Genomic DNA, 17,688 nt, shown 5'->3' on the forward strand with positions numbered 1-17,688 from the left:
CCCTGCTGTCTGAGGTAAAAAAATGACCACTGTTCATTGAAGTAACTTTCTGTAAAATTGCGCTAAAGCTGTTACGGTTAGGCCGCATCAACTTTTAATCATCTTAAGTAGTAATAGATGCCGAAGTTTACGACACAGTATATATATATATATAGAACATCTATAGAAACGTTTTTGATGATGATAGGCATTTTATTTTTTCGCACCAAACGGCCGTCTCCGCTGAGGCTGTCAGACAAAATAAACGTAAATAAATGTTATATTGATGTTATGATGATTTTTCCCGTATCCGGACGAAAAACAATTAATGCATATATATCCCAATCGCGAACGCCAACTAAGTATACAAATGCCGTTTTCGTTGTCGGAACCCACAGATGAAATCTGTGTTTATTTGCAGTGACTAATGATGAGATAGCGATCAAACGTTGTTAAAAAAATCCAGCATTGTCTCCGAAGTTATATACAAGTCAAATTGACATTTGGGTATATGTGTCCATCTAAGTCTACAATACATTTCCATTCAAAATGCGCCCAGTTACCCCATCTTATTCAGTGTGTAATGGGTTGAATAACACAAGTAAAGGGTAATAAAGTGGTCTTTGTTGAAAGTTGCTACAGCTAGCTCTGTCACCCTTCTTCCCCGCTCCCCGTTTCCCTGGCTCTCGGCGGGTTTCTTGCCTAATAAGGTTCATTATATTTCTAGTGAGTGAAACAACAGATAACAGTGCTCTTAAAATGCCGATTATGAATCCGGTAACCGCATCGCTAATAGAAGTAGCGGTGTGCACAAAAATGAGCGCACAGGTCATCGTTGCCTCGTTCGTGCGACGTAGGCTACCGGCAGACGGATACTAACTACTGGCTTTGTATTGCTACTTTATTATATTCATGTAGTTATAGTTGTTTAGTTACTGGGCCTACCTCATCTCCCTTTCCTCCATTCATTTCGTTCAATACAATCTAAGCTCTTACTATCTATAGATGAGGCCGCGGTCAACGGGACCAAATACTTGCTTGCCGGTAAGCAAAATTAACAACATGGATGGACGTTCCAATTCGGTAATATTGTATTGCATAGTGCGACTCGACAAGTGGCGCAGCTTTCAGCCCTACTTTTGCGACAAAGGCGCTGTCGACTAGTATCAACGGCAACTGATACATACGCTTGACGAAGCCAGGTCCCTCCCGACACGCTCGAGCTATCGTCTACAAGTAACACTGTTCTGCACGAAATGCGAGCAAAAGCGAAAGAACGATTCTAATGATGACCATTATTGTGATGAAGGTACCTCCAGCAGATCTTAGACGCACCGATTCACGTTCACTTGGACGTCGAAGACAAGCGAAGTCTAAGCATTGGCTTCTACCTGTCTACACCTAGCTTTTCTAGGAGGATAAAGGGAGCGATGGGGAGGAGATTGGTCGACAGAACGAAACGCAGTGTGATAGGTAACGACTGGAGTGGTTGGTGGTAGAGAAATGCTGGAGGGCGAAGACAAGAGCATCACTAGCGCCGGTTGAACGCCAGTTCTTTTTAATATTGTCTCGACGAGGTGATAGGTCGGCGACAATCTATACGACCAAGCCCTTTAGTTGATACTCTGCAAGCTCCAGTTCTCGATAACAACAAGAACGAAATTTCGCTTTTCACGCTTCGCGCTTCACACGTAAAGCTCACGTTTATGTGTATACGTAGAGGTGAGCTCTACATGTGCAGGAACGTGCACACCCTACACGTAAAGTACACGGCAAAAACGTGTGTTTTGTTCACAGTGTCTCAGTGGGCCGGTGGTGATGGGTCATACGGAGGCACGGATGTATCCATTGAATGATGGTGAACGATGAAGAAAAATGACCCCCCGGACAAGATACAAACGGATGCTCGCTGTTGTTAACGGAATAAAGGGATGTGTATTGTTGTTATCGTGCCGTAAAAGGGTTATGTTAACAGACGCCTGGGCGGCTTGCGTGTGCTTATTGTATGTAAGCTCCGAACGACCAGTCACGAGCTACGAACGACTGGTGACTAAGCAATCGATAACAATCAAACAAGATGCACGTTTTATCGTGGAAAATGCTTCAAAACTACAGGTAGAAGCAAGAAGACGAATGCCTCTGCGTTTTTCGTACAAATTTTCGTTAACGGCCGCGATGACCCATGATATGGCTAGTGATTGATCCTAGGTATGCATATATTGTACCGAAGTGAGCTGACATCGCTCCTGCCAATTTGGCGATACAATTAACGATACAATAAATTTAGGTGGACAATAGGGAGGATGTGCTCAAAGCTAGTTGTAATAGGCCAGAGCCGTCGTTCTCTTCCCCCGAAGACAAGTACTTCTTGCCTTATACCGTCCTGGAACCCGATATGGAACATTCCGATTTGTCGCATTTTGACTGCCTACCAATGTTGTCATAATGTAATCTGTATTCCATTGTTTCCTCCTCTGGCGACACTGATCCTAAAAGTACAAGGGCACCGCTACTGATAGGAAGCTGCGAAGCATGAGGTACCTGAACGGAAAGACCTCTTTGTCAATTTCACTGCAAATAAAAATCGGCGTTAGGTTCGAGATCGGGTCTATTGTCATTAGTAACCTTTGATAGTATTTGTAAATTAAAGCTCCTGAAGCTTCAAGAAGAGAGGTAGCAAGAAACACGTATCGTTGCCCGTTACGCCCTTACAGAATTGATCAATGCGATACATATTATATTACGTAAGGCGACATGTTAGCAAGCGTGTTCCTTTCATTCGCATTATCGACATTTGCGCATCGCTATGCATAAACGAATATGTTCTATGCGCTCTGTTTACGCGCGTTAATGTTCGCTAACGTCTGCTGTTTTGTATTTGTTGTGTCTCTTCTCTATGTTGTCCATTAGCAAACGAAGTTGTTAAGCGCTATTATTTCGATCGTATGGTGGTTCTTACGCAAGGCGTTCATGACAAAGGCCACGAAAATAGCCTTAGAAAATTGTGACTTCAGTCGTAACGCTAGCGATAAACACAACAAAGGCTGAATGTCCTCGCTACCGTCACGACGATGTCGGCAGGAAAGCCGTAGCGTTAGCAGGCCACTGACGACTGATTAGGAAAATGGAACGTAATATAAGAACCGCAACACCTGGTCAGTTATTACTGCACTGATCAAAACTAACTAAATGTCATTCAGACGAATACTTCTGGGTTTAACATCCAAAGCTGGCACGTTTTCTCGAGACCCCAAGCAGATGCCCCGTGTCCGCATGACTCGTATAACATAGTAACGGAATAAACCTTTGCTGTTGTTATTGGCGGCGGCTACGACGTTCGTACCGCTGCACCTTTCAACTCTGCTTAACTGCCCTATTATTGCTGATGTTGTCCAATGTGACCGGTTGTTGTTACCTGTTATTGATTGATGTTAGCAGATTTACATACAAGCGAAAAAGTCAGCCAAATGCTGATAGCGCTTTTACAAAAAGAAAATGAAAACGAGCAAAGGCACGTACAAATGTTCCGACGACCAATGGAACAGCGAACGCGAATATGAAGGAAGCGAGCTACGGGTTCACGGCAGAAAAATGTCGACGTTTTGTCGGCACAGTGCCGTCCCACAGTGACAGTGCTTTAACGTAGGCGTACATTTTCGCTGATGCCACATACCCCACTACTACTGATACTTGAAAGGCAACGGGCATTAATCAGCTGGCCGCTAACGGACCAGGTCTCTACTCTCGTTGAACCGTGTCATTGCCGTTGGCACTACGTCTGCTGGGGCGAACGCAAATGATGATATCGACTTCAATAATAATAATAACAACAACAACAACAGTTGTACGTTGAACAGAGAAAATTGACTATTGCAGTAAAATGCCACTTACAAGTGTTAGCCAAAACGAATCAATTAGCGGAGGGGAGGGGAGGGGAGGGTAGTTCAGGAAAACAAAAGATGAAGGAGAAAGAGGAGGAGCTGGCTTGCTACTTGCTGCTTGATTTCTCACCACCAGGCTGATTGACTATCCAAAATACGGATATCTCCTCTATGGATCTATAACTGCATCTTGATTGTATCGGATAGTTAAAGTTGATTTCGAATGCCGCGTCAAGCCAAGACCTCAGAAAGTGGAGCCACTTTTGTCCTCTCACGTCAAGAAATATTATATCTGAAGCCAATAATTTTACTGTACTCGAAACGAGGGCATCGCTTCAAGGGTGGATAGCACAGTGGGTAGCCAGTTTACTTTCTAAATTTAGGGGCATATATAGTTGTCGAAGTTAACACACGAACGTAGATAGTGTTCGTCTTGCGCTGGGAGCTGGATGTTTGAAGCGGACTTACGCACCGGATGTAAAGCACAAATAACCATAGCTATAATTTATCTATCAAAACTTGATCTGTTTCGCCAAATGTCAGACGAACATAGGAAGCATAGGTACTTGAGACAAACAGTTGGTAATAGAGAGCGAGAAACCTTTTCGTTGTCATGATTGAATCGATCTTTGGAAATTCTTAATAGTTTTAGACAAATGCCACCTGCTTGAGCTATTGTCACGTATTTGTGTGAGTTTCAATAGCCATTGTAATGATAATGGTATGTGTTGACAGTAATCATCTGAATGAGGGTCACTACGTGTACAGCCTGGTTTGACTTGACGATCCGTCGTTTTCATATTGTTTTCTCAATTCCGGTAATTGAAAGTAAAGCAAAATAGCCCCGGGGGTAGGGTCATAGGTTCTACAGGCACATTTCTAGACAGTTTTGTAGTTGCTATTGTTATTATTGTCGTCGTTGTCGTCCGATAAGCGATGTTGTCCAGGCAGTGCTATATTGTCATGGTGTTGATGGACTTTTTTTTTGGCTTCCGGCTCTTCGTCTAAGTCCAGTCTTCAAAAGCGACTTCACGAGTTATGTTGCAACGTAGAAGGCCCTCTAAACCTGTTACGACTGTCATCCCGGCTGCTTCCACGATTATATAGCACGCTTTTGCGGAATATTTTGCGTCATTTTATTAACTAGTCAAAGGGTTTGTCAACCGGGCGGTGGGGTTTTGCGTCCTAGATAAAGCTGCCGCCCGTCAGTCCATCCAACTGTTTCATTGGGTGTTTCTCTACGGGTGACGTACATACACACCTCCAATGGGGGTAAAAAGCGTGGCCAAGGATCCCATCGAATAGGGGGTCATCAGGGTATCACCACCATGTTGTCGAGCAGGAGGTACAAGTCAACTTTTACGGTGTAGCTTCCATGCGCGTGTGTTTCTATAGACGAGATAGAAAAAAAGAACGCGCCCGCTTCTAAAAAAAAAAGCTAAAGGATCAACATATTAACGCACAATGTATAACATACGACAAAAAATCTCGACTTTGTCACTCTGAATTGCGCTACTTATTGATTTTGTATTGTTGGTAGCAATTAGTTTCGACGCTGATGCGGGTTAGATCGCGTCTAAGAACAGTAACAATCAAGCACTCATTAACAATGACAGATCCTGTTTTTCACAGTTTGTGATTATTCGTGCTGTTATTTTCCCGGCCGAGCCTAGTCAGCAATAACGTCTTGGTGAAACATAATTAAAAACGCGGGGATTGCGTAAATTTTCAACGAAATGCTTTTGGATTTTTTTGTTGTGTCTAGTTATTGCTTTCGATGTATGCTTTCTTTCTTTGCTTATCAGGACCCTCGTGTGGCTATGTAGAGCTATACGATACGAGTAATAAATAAAGAAGTTAATCGCGAACCACACGCTATAGTTCAACTTGTCTATAGATTCTTTCTGTTTGAACCCACTGTAATCACTGCCACTTTAAAACTTGAACGGCTAATTATAATGAAAAACATTGAAACTTCATAAAATGTTTACTATTCGATATCTTGTAAACAGTTCTTCGATTAAAAAGGTCATGAAACACCAGCAACGAAATTGTTGTAAGGATGAACGTTGAATTAATGAATGAACCTCTATGTTTAAACTGATCCGGAACTGGAAATATTTTTTCGCAGTTGGGTATGAGGTGACGCTATGCTCTTAACATACGCACCAATAAGATAGCTTTCCTACTTTTCAACTTTCTGATAAAGTTGTGGTTAGTTAAGCAGGCGCTGTAATTCTTTTCTAATGGAAATTATACAATATCTAACTATTGTCGTAACAAAAGAAGAACAATAGATACCAGCGGCTACTCTAGCTTACACGTCATTGGAAAAATCCACTTCTTGACCAAAATGGGGCTTAAGAAACTTACTAAGAAGGTGAACTTGTTGGAAACGAGGTGGAGGGCCGTCGTGGTGGCCACGAGAGCGACCACCATCGATATTTTGGAATATTGGTCTCCTATTTGATGGGCCGGTGGCCAGTCCAAGCCTTGAAAGTTCATTAAGTGAAACAGATCTGAGTTCCCACCCCTGAGTACCGCCTTGCTGAAGCTCTGGTATGGCCATTACGGGGGCCATCAGAGCTAGAAATAGCCCCGACGCACGAAACTGAAAAGAATAAAACGGAAAAGCAAAGATGAGACATTACAACCGTACTTGCTGGTGTATTATTGAATATATTTTGAAAGACTTTTTACATCTCTCTTTTTGCTATGGACCAAGTGTTTTACGAAACACCTTATAACAATGAAGTAGTAAATGTGCGTTTTTACCAGCAGCAGGTACAAGCATCAGAAGATGATATACCCAATAGTAAATGATTTTAATCTAGGCACGACCTTTATTTTAAAAATAATATAATCACTAGTGACGTTGAATAACTAAGGCTCCTGTGACTTTAAACTAAGTTATGATACTTGTGTTACGTATCGATAATATTTTAAGGCATGTATAGTACTTAAATTATTCAGGCAGATTAAATTCAAAATTATAGGAAAAGTTACTTGTTTAATAGGCCATAATGTTAATTTAAGTAACAACTCATCATAGGATAAAAAATATTAGCACTAAAAATGTTGTTCCCTTAACAATGTTATGTGAGGGAATCTACAAACGTCATACAAGGATTTCTCAAGTTAGGACGACGCCATCATCGGAAGAACAATCAACGATATGTGAACTTCTATTTTATAAGAAGACCTGAAACTTTTTTGAAAAACGTTGAGTTGAGTTAAATGAGATTTTTAAGAAAAAAAAAAAAAAGATTAAGAAAGCGCCCGATCAAATGTGAGATAATTTCTCTAGTTAACTATGATATATGCACACTAACAGTAGCCACAGTAAATCGCCATCTTACCGTAAAACCGCATTTGAACTTTACTGATCACGTGTTTAAACTAGAGATCGAAAGTTACTACGTAGCATACTAATCGCTGAAGAGATCACTGGAATTCACTTGTTTTATTGATAGCTATGAAAATATCAGTAAACGTGATTCAGACCCCCAAAGTGCTCAATCAATCAGTGAATCACACTATACGTTATCATATTCTCGCTAGCGGTTGTAAGCAACTTTCATTCAAGCAAGTACATTGCAACCGTTTTGTCGTCTGCTATCCCAAATCACAGACACCTCCTCTTTGCGAACTGCTAAACACATTGAAAAATACTAGAAGCCATTCTAGGGTTTGTTGTTTCATCAGAATGACCTGATTGACATCGCTTCAAACTCTGTTTACAGCGCCGTCTCCATTAGCCGCGTGGCAGTTACGAATCCTATTCCCTCCTATGGTAGTCAGCGTCTTTCTGGGGGAATGGAGGGTAAAGCAGTTTGATTGTGACCGCAAAGTGTCCGTCGCTGAGTTAGGAAAAGCTAGGCAAAATGTCACCGCGTAAATGCTGCAATAGTAAATTAGTCAGCGTAATCAATGTGGCTGGACCATCAGACAGCGCTCTTCGCCTATGCTTGTATATCAATCGAGTTCAATCAGTCTTTCTGCAGCTACAAAGGGCTCTACATGTTTGACCAGTTCCATAGCTGGTAGTAGTAATTCCGTCAGACTGAGGCACAAATCTACCTAAACTAATGGGCTGTTTACTATCTTTGTAACAAATACTGGGGCTTGTGTTCGATCGCTCAGGATTGTGAGTGTATGTCCCATAAACGGATTCGACATAAATTCGGAATGTATGACCCTAACAGCTCTAGCTTAAAGTGTTATAGCAGATTAGCCGTACTAGTCACATTACTATGCGGACTTCATCTACATTTCAGAGAAAACGATATGAAATATATTTCTCATCAACTTCTTTGTTGCATAGTCACAAGTCAGCTTAGGCATCAAAGGAAAATTAGTATACATATTATCCCGTAGCTATCCCAGGTTTGTACCAGTAACATCTTCAGTGACGCTGAATCAATCGCATTTTCAGCGTCGGCAAAAATGCAATCCGTTTTAGTCACAATAATTTTCAGCCCACAAATGGTCCTTTAAAGCAATGTAACGTAGAATAACTGTGCATATATATACATACACATACGTACAGATACATTGCGAAAAGATTAGATAGAGAAGTACCCCTAAAATAGGACCATTCACTTACTATGCGCATCTTTCTCAGTGTTCGATGGTCCAGCCGTATCCTGGTCGGCAGACTGATCGCACACGTCCTAGTAGAGTACAGGAAACGGGGATGAAATTGATCTGATTTCAGTGTATCCTTGTTGGTATGTCCTTGTCGTTGTTGAGCACAAGTGACTATCGCAGACTCCGCACCATTCCCCACAGGACGGTACGTCCTCTTACAAGTGCTGCGCCTGTTTCTCTTTTAATCGGTGTAGGGGTAACACACATAAACGATCAACTGTCTGTGCTTGAACAAGCAGTAGTGCTGCCAAGAAATGCAATAACGCTTGACAACAATTGGATTTTGCACGAGACGGAGAGATTTGCACGAATGCACTAACGGACGCACAAAACCGAACGAGTTTTTGGTGAGACAGTGTGTATGTATCTAGTATCAAAAAACTGACGGGAAAAACGACACAACGGTATCACGAGTGGTCACGACGAGGACAAGCCGGAGACACACGACGAACGTGACACATGAAAAGGTGGCACGAAATCGGTGCACTTGGCACCCGGCTGTTGCGTGGAAGGACGTGTGGACGACTCGGCACTGAGGTGCGCGAAGCCTTTTAATGTCCACTCACCCCTTGGGCTCATCGCCGCAGCCGCCGCGGCGACCCCCGCCATCGCGGCTGGTACGGTCGAACGGGAGGGTGAACCGGCAAATCCCGGCGGCGGCCAATGGCCGTCGTCTTCGTTACCTCTCACCCCCTTCCGTGAACACAAACAGAGACACAAAACCCACAGCCAAGAAGAGCAAAAACAGCTAGCTACAAACACAAGCGCGCACCGCTCGAGGGAGTCAGCGCGGCGTTCTTCTTTCCTACGTCATTTCTTCCGTGGGTGCGCAGTAGTCGGCCGACGTCATCGTCACAGTGGGAGACTTACTTGACTACTACTAGGAACCAGAGCAGCAGTAGCAGAAGAATTCTTTAAGCCGAGCAGGGAACGCGGCGGAACTGTGGCAAGCCTCACATAGCATAATGTAACGGGGCGACAACAGCGACGGCTCTGTTAGCGGCTTCAGGAGCACCAGCAATAGGGCTAGGACATCACACAGATGTGGGGTGAAAGGTGAAATAAGGAAGACTGGCGAAGTGGAAAACGAAAGGAAGCAGCGAATGGCGCAGCGGTAGCACTAAGACATTAACCAGTTGCTGTTGCAGGAGTACTTCGGTTTCTTTGGCGTAATAGGGTTTCGAGCGGTGGATACAGTTTGCAGTTGACTCTGCTTGCTAAGGTACCTTGATATTCCTCACTCCCCAGAATACCCTTAACATTTTTTGTGCTCATAGTGGTAATGTAGTCCATCCAAGCTCAATGAAGTGCCCGCTTCGAAGGCACTGTCTATGTAGGTGCATACGTCCAAAGAAAGCAGCAGGTGTTTGTTGACCAAAGGAGAGATCTGGCAAGGACTAAAAGGGAATCAAATTCAAACGAAAAAAAAATTATAAGAAAGTAAAAGTACGACAAAAAACAGAACGAAGAATCTGTTGTCCGATAGAGACTCAAAACAGGCCACCGCGAAAGCCAGTTTCTAAGAGGGATAACAGTACGTAGCAATACACAGTTAGATGTGCCGGTAATCTCTTTGTTGGGAACAGTTGGAGACTTGTGGAAATAACGCCGGTTCTTGTTGATGACAAGTTTATTGAACACAGACACAGAAAAAATTTCTTTCTTCTACTCATATCGTGCATTTTCCCCGTTTGGTATTAGAGAAAACGGTATTGTTAAATCTGTTCTCACAAAGGCTCTTTTAATTTATGCAAAACTGTTTATAATTCAACCTTATTAGACTTTCCTGGAGCAATGTGCTTTTTGACCGCATCATCAGCATTATTTAAAAGTACAAATAGGTTTTGCAACCCCCAGATTCAGTTTGTTCGCTGCCGTTAGTGAGCGTCGCAAATAAATCTAATTATTATATATATAAGCAGATATTCGCTGAGGTGCTGTCTTGATCAATCGGTTGGACAATGCATTTGCGTCAGTGTCGAGCTGAGGTAACCCTCCTGGTTACCTTGCAGCCCTTCGGCGAACCATAGTGCCTACATCTGAAATAAAGCGTTATTACGTAATTTGTGATGGAAGTGCGTTTAGGCGGATAAAGAGAAACATAACAGACAAAAATAAATAATGAGATGGACGATAAGGTTCGCAAACTTCACAATACTCTTACTCTAATGAACATCCCTAAGGCAAACATAAATCTTCAATTTCAGAGCATTCTTTAGCACTTCGTAAAACGATAAACATGCGCTGTTTGTTAACAAACAAACAACATGTTTGGATGAACGAGGCATTGCGTTGTAATTGCCGGCTGAGAAATAACGATTAACTAGCTCCTGATATGAGCGTATTACATGGGTGAAATCGTTCGGTTTTAGAAGTGCATGTTCGGGACTTTGTCTTTAAGCTTTAAGAGCAAAAAAGGACAAAACGAGTATATAGTCATTCTGTGTTTATCTATAACGCTTAAGAAGACGATCGATTCTAACATATCATGCATTTTACTGAGAACGGGAATGAGGCTGCAACGTTGCTCTTGAAGAATAACAGGAAAAAACAACATTGATCTAGGTGTACCTGACCCACAAGAAAAGTGTACAAAAAGTGGCTGTAGGACGCACCTGTTTCAGTTCAGGTAAGGTGATTATACTCACCGATTGTTTCACATGATTGATCCTTGATAATGTTACCGAACTTGTTCGGTTCTTTGAGAGGTATACAGGTTTACCAATTATAAAGTATTGCTCATTGAAGCGGTGGAACTCGTTTTACGTAGACAACTTGTGCCAAAAGCGAGAGCGTGTCGCTCTTTATGCTAATCGAACGTTACTGGATATTGAAGAACTCGAACGTTTATTTAATCGCTGAAAGTTTCGGCGGTGGATCGTATTCGGTCTCCTATGAGCCTAATATGATGTCTACCGCTAGTTACCGCAGCGCATATTCTCAAAGCTTGTTCTGTTATATAAGGCTTAACGAGACAAGGTTGGTATAACAGCGTCGCTGGCCTCATCTAACGTTAAAGTGACAATTCCCTATTTTGTTCGGATCTTTGTTATGCTTAACTTACTTGCCGGCATTCGAATTTTTTTTAAAGCTACGCGAATAAATGTCTTTAAATGCTTTAAGAAGGGAACTTGCAAACAGTTATTAGCTGTCCTTAAGCTGAAGGTACCATGAACGGTACTTATATGAGCCATTATGGTGTATAATGGTTGATTCAACAACGTTATTGTTCTGCATCGATTTTTTAGAGGCGTAAATATAGTACAACAAATTCATTCACTCTGTCACTCGAAACGCCATACTGACATTTTCGATTTACTGACCCAGCTATATTATTGGGCCGACGGCGGGTTGCATCAACGAATGTTTTCCAAAAGCAAAGGTTTTCATATAATCCATTACTATATTTAACGCTAGCACCGTACTGCATCACATATACGAGTATAACAGGTACCTACGTACAGGTTCATTGTTTAATTTGAGTTAGTGTCCTTAAATGAAGTCGCAGAATTATAGGTAAAAAAGAAAATTGTGTATTATATACTTCTAATACATAGGCTATTAACTTTAAGTCAGCAGCGTGGTTTAATCTAGCCATTACCCCTACTGCGTCGTTTTAGCTATTAGCAACTGGTGGTCTATTGCTAGATGATTTTTTAGCCGGCAAACTGTGGTCGGCCATCTTCATTCCTCTCTATATGCGACTTACAGGTACAGACATGCACACATACGCACGCATATGGCCAGCCTATGAACACCACAGACTTACAACGTTAGCAAGTAAATATAATCTTCTTGGGAACATGGGAGGGGGTCAACGAAAGTAATACTGAAACGCAGTTCGCCGGTCGGGTAGTGAGCAGTCGTTGGGATAATAGTTTACGCGCGGTGGCCATAGCAAGCTGCTGGGAGTTGTCACTATGATGGCCGTAAGCATCATCAGCAGGACCATCTTCGTCATGAATGGGCTAGCTTTGCTTGTTGCTACTATTGATGTCTTGGGTAATTGTCAGGGCCGTCGCTGTAACTGATTTTGTATCTGCGACGATCGCCACGTACCCAAAGTCAAAAGACAACAGCAGGAGAAGCTGTTACTTCGGATCTGTTCACTCCAATATCACCTTCGTCGCGGTTGCAGTGGGGCAGTTTCAAACCATGACGACGGGGCAATGGTTATGCGACGTCAAAGTAGAGGTGACTGCCGGGCAAAAGCGCAACACTACCCGCTGGAACTTCCTAACGCTTGTCGGAACGTCTTCGAACCCCACGCCACCTGATTGAGGCTCTCGATAGACAGATATAGGGGCTGTCGCCTCCGCGGTAACGCCGTCAACTTAGGAGGGACCAACCGGCTCTAGCGGACCGTAGGATTAGTCCCGAAAGGGTATGGCCGCTAGCAAACGGATACCCAAAGTGTCTTCAACTTCCCTAAAAATTCATTCGCGCTTGGATCAGAATTGAGAAATGTAGTTCTTGCGACGGTTTGGTCTTTCCTGACGTCAAATGGTGGGTGACGACAGTAGCTCAGAGAACTGCCTGGGAGAGACTACAGATCACTTGTCTGACGGCTATCAATTCAGTAGCGCGGTGTCCATTCATGGATTGGTTCAACGTAATCTGCCGAAGTGGAGCTGGAAGCTAATAAAAAAAACTATCGAATATGTATGAAAAACGTATACGAACTGTGTTTTACTTTTGGTCTGAGAAGAGCACGTGTGGGTGACGTTTGATGGTAATCGCAGTGTATCATCACAAAGCAACGGTACACGAAAGGTTTCTACCTGTAACGAGGTAGTTTACGAATAATCAGTAATTGCTTCGCTTGCCATATGCGTTTCAGATAAGATCAGATTTTCTGTTTTGATTTTATATCATTTTGATTTTCACCAATTCAGTAAACAATGTGTCCTGATACATATAGGTATAATGTCAGGTCAACACTGTTCTAAGTCCAGACACCACAATGACCTTATACGATGCCTATCATGATTACAGTTGCAAGTGTCCCGGACCATCTGCAAAGCACTAAACACAAGGCATAAAAACGTTGCCACAGTATGGTATGGGAGGTAATTATGTGTAAACAGCCCTTTTTTTTTTTTGGAAAATTGGCTTTTTGAAGGCATTAAAAAAAAAAATTGAATATTAGTCGATTATTGGGAGGGAAGCAGTGTTACAATGAAATACGTAATGAAACAATATAAAATACAGCGTTAATGTGTCCTTGAGGGAGAAATGATACTCTGTGCTAGCTACGCCCCTTTTTTGAATAAGGAGATTGCATTCGACTGATTAATTGAGCACAAGTGCTGCCGAACATAAAGTTAGACTAAAGAGGTCCTTCAATTCCGGAGTTCACATTTTCTATTACTAACAGCAGAATATTCGAGACACTCAATGGAAATCCGCTTAAACGACGATATAACTGGTAGTGTTTGTCCTTGGCTAGGACGAAAAATTTCATCTATACATTTATTTTCCCCTATTTTAGACAGACGATTGAACTCGTAATGCGGATCCCGAAATGTTCATATGCTTCCTCTCGATTACCAATACATGAACGCGTTGATAGAATCGGACCATATTTGATTTTTGCCCCATTCTATATAACTTTACGTAGCTTTGACGGCTTACAATGTACTACCCATAGGGACACATGTACGCGTTTTTCATTGAGCCTAATTTCGAAAACGTTCAAAAAGGACATGAATTAGTTGGCTTGTGATGTTCTAGTCGGCATTTCTACTGATATTATAGGCTATCTATGTACGGTTGTCCTATTTAACTAACGTTTGTAACTTGCGAGGACGCGCACGATTGATCGTTGTCGCCTAAAGTGACAACAATCTAAAACTAGATCCGCTTGTGTTGACCTTTCTATGACGTTGTTTTACAGAATCTTCAGAGAGTACTTCAAGCGGCCGGCTCTAATAACAAGTAGGCGGAACTTAATGTGTTTTTACGTTTAACCTCTTAAATGATTATCAGTCGGGCCAAGAAATTTACTCGGCTTGGGACGGTATCAAGAATTTATCGAAGTGGAACGCCTCCATCACGCAACTATCTATGTACCGTTTAACTAACGCATTTAATAGGATACCTAGTATATAGTTTTATAGGAGTTTCCTTGAAGGAAAACATTCACTGAGAAATATATGGAAAGACATTAATTCACTGCGAAACAGATGCACTTACTTCAACGCTATTATCATTATTATTATCTTAAAGTTTTGACTGTCGCCATATCCCAACGATGAGCTAGCTTCTGGTTTAGATTCCTACCTGAAACTCAGTTATATTCCAAATGAATACGATTTATTTCTATCTAATAATAAATAAATATCCGTTTATAGGTAAATTACTCTCCATTCATTATATATCATCATGGAAAATGGGTATTTGCGCTATGAACTTTCAGACAAGTTTTCATGTTAAACCTTTGCCGGTCCTCAAATAAGGACAAGTGTCTAACTTCTACCACAGTTCTGCCTAAATAAGATCACAATAGCTTCAGCTCCTCGTTCTGATCATAACAAATAGATATTACTGAGGCCTTCGAAGTTAATAACATAATAAGGTGCTACCTCGTTGACCCGATGTATACATACTCATCTTATAACAAATAATATATAATAAAAGAAAAATGGAGGCACGTGTGGGCAACAAAGTCATGTTTATGATATAGATATCAATTACTTCGTGGCATCGCAAATATCTTTACATTCTTACTATAGCCACTGTGTACCAGTTGGACCTCGGCTTTATTGCAACAAGCCGGCGTGTTGCAGGTCCAGTCAGGAACAAACTAAATAGAAGTATTGCACACTTTTACCGATACGATGCGCCGTACCTGAATCAACCTATTAGATATTTCAGACACCACTACTAGTGCTTGACGCCCTGTTAAAAATATTCGACGTTTTTTCTAGCTACTCCGCTGGGTTTAGCGACAAAGCAACAAATTTAACAATCAGCCCACTTAATTTGTAAAAGAAGTTGCAGGCGAAAATTAAATCTACGTATAAGTGTTAGGCAAAGCCTCGCATCGGATGAAATTTGTAGCGCTAGGTCAATTCGATGCTCGTCGATATTGAGAGTTGGGTTTACCCAGGCCGGAAGCAAACGTCATTAACAAGTTATGAATAGGGGCTAAGAAGCAAGGTTAGAAATAGAATGCAGCAATCGCATTTAGATATAAAATATTGGGTCATATAATCCAAACGAGTTACATCAACAATAAAGGTCGTGATCATATATGTATATCCAGCTTTACGTAAAGGAAATTCATTTTGGCTTAACTGTTAATTGCTCGTCAGCTCCGTCCGAACCATAAGTAGTCGTCAGCAAAATAGGATCGTGACCTTGTGACATTTTGGCTCGTCGTTTTCATCTACGGATATACAATGTGTTTGTAATAATAACATAATAATTTATGTATTTGTATTTATAGATTTTTTTTTCTATTAGAGAATGTAATCATCACAAAAACGCGTTTTCCTTGCTTTTATATTAACTTCCTAGACATTAAAATTGAAAACATTTTTCATCAAAGAGTAATAGACATATGTATCTATAATAGAAAATATAGCATGATTATTTAAGTTACTTTCAGTAGACATCGCGATTTCCTCGAGAAGGAAGTATTTTGCACGCCGCTCGATTGCGGTCGCCTTAAGTAACTTAGCAAGTTAATTATTTCCTAGACCAGTTTCTTGAATTTAAAAAAAATATGACCCTAAAGCTAAACGACTCAACTTCCTTTATAATGTCAGGCCAGCCTTCACATACAGGCCGCTGTCGTTGCACCGTTGGTAATTGTCATTATAGCCTTACTAGGCTACAAATATCCCTATGTGACCAAGCTGATAGCAGTACAAACGCTTATGAATAATACTAATTCTTTGAAATAGCTGAATTAAATAACTAGGACTCCTGATAATTAAGTATTTGAATGCAACATTATTGAGCGTTCTAGTGAGAGTCTGGGCATTCTCCTTGTCACAAAATTTGGATGATCCTGACCCCGAAATAGGTCGGCAATTGATTGTAACACCCTTTCGGTACCAAAATCTGCAAGCCATTCCGAGAATAGCTTCCGAATGTGTTATTTAGTGTGCGTATGTACCTGTAAACCGCACTGCGTACTATTCGGCCATGTTCATAACTAAAATACCCGAATCTCAAACACATATTGGCTTATTGCGATAAAGTATTTGCGCTTCTTTAGGACGAGAAGCGCCATTTTAAGGCTAATCCAGGGAGTTAGGGCACGATGCCGGTCTTCGTAAGACCGGCATCGTGCCCTAACTACGGGAAGCTTTATACGCATAAATAAGTTAAATCAATAAAATCTCCTGTATTGTATGCGTTAATAATGTAGGTAGGTATTTATAATCTATCCGTGTTAAAAGGTGGATCAGTGTAGGCGACAATCGGCGGACCGCTCTGTTTCGAATGATACCTCGGTGCGGCTCTTCAGTTATGAATGAACCACAAAGGAAAAGATTAAAGAATAACATGGATATATGATTTTATGTGTCCGCATCACCAATTATAGTACAAACAAGCTGCTCGGCGGAACTTTGCCACAGCGGTCAGGATTTTTTTAGCGGAATTCATTGAAGTCTTGATCAGTACCGACGCGAAGTAAAAACAATAGATACTGCAGCTACTTTTTGGAAAACGCTGTTCAACATTAGTTGATGTCATGCGTTCCTGCGTATCTCGTCCGTACTTAACTCAGGACCTCGATTGTGAGGTGAATTGATTCGCAATTAGAACGGTAAGGTGTCATCGATAAATTTCTTCGATCGGCTTGTGACTAACGAGTTCTACCAGTATCGCGAAAAAGAACCTTTTTGATAGCTCCCAGCCACAGTCAATAGAAGCAAATCGTAAGAGCAGAGAATAGAAGATGTTAAAAAAGTAAGAATTCGTTGAAGATTTGTGTAGTTTCGTATGTAGACTCTTCTTCCTTTTGATATGCACATTCTTCCCTAGAACATGCTATCCATAACCGTCCTTTGTAGCATAGTGATTTTCGACAACAGTAAATCTAATTTACAAAGCGACATGACTTTCCCGTCATAACGAGAATGAGTCTTCATTCTTCATTGCCAGAGTGCAGCTATGCAGAATGATTTTGCTATTTGTTGACTAATCGAATAGAAACAATAAC

At 41.5% G+C, this 17,688-nt stretch overlaps 1 protein-coding gene and 1 long non-coding RNA gene across 7 annotated transcripts in view; one reads left to right on the plus strand and one right to left on the minus strand.

Annotated features, from left to right (window-relative positions):
* Window positions 1-15,957, plus strand: part of LOC147758137 (uncharacterized) — a 29,098-nt gene extending 13,141 nt beyond the window's left edge. The window contains exon 3 of the long non-coding RNA XR_015322927.1: window positions 14,407-15,957. This is a non-coding gene — a long non-coding RNA (uncharacterized LOC147758137). The remainder of the gene's footprint in view (window positions 1-14,406) is intronic.
* Window positions 1-17,688, minus strand: part of LOC111249894 (uncharacterized) — a 75,296-nt gene that overhangs the window by 22,090 nt on the left and 35,518 nt on the right. For 4 of the 6 annotated variants that reach the window (XM_086982389.1, XM_022804359.2, XM_086982381.1 and 1 more), the window contains exon 3: window positions 6,234-6,471. In XM_086982389.1, the coding sequence (XP_086838515.1) occupies window positions 6,234-6,471 (238 nt within the window). Of the gene's footprint in view, window positions 1-6,233; window positions 6,472-7,219; window positions 7,453-8,466; window positions 9,217-17,688 lie in introns of those variants that run through there. The other 2 variants (XM_022804371.2, XM_086982398.1) reach the window with 2 other exon arrangements.

Source organism: Varroa destructor, unplaced genomic scaffold (assembly GCF_002443255.2).
Source record: "Varroa destructor unplaced genomic scaffold, Vdes_3.0 BEIS01000001.1, whole genome shotgun sequence".
Classification (NCBI taxonomy): Eukaryota; Metazoa; Arthropoda; class Arachnida; order Mesostigmata; family Varroidae; genus Varroa; species Varroa destructor.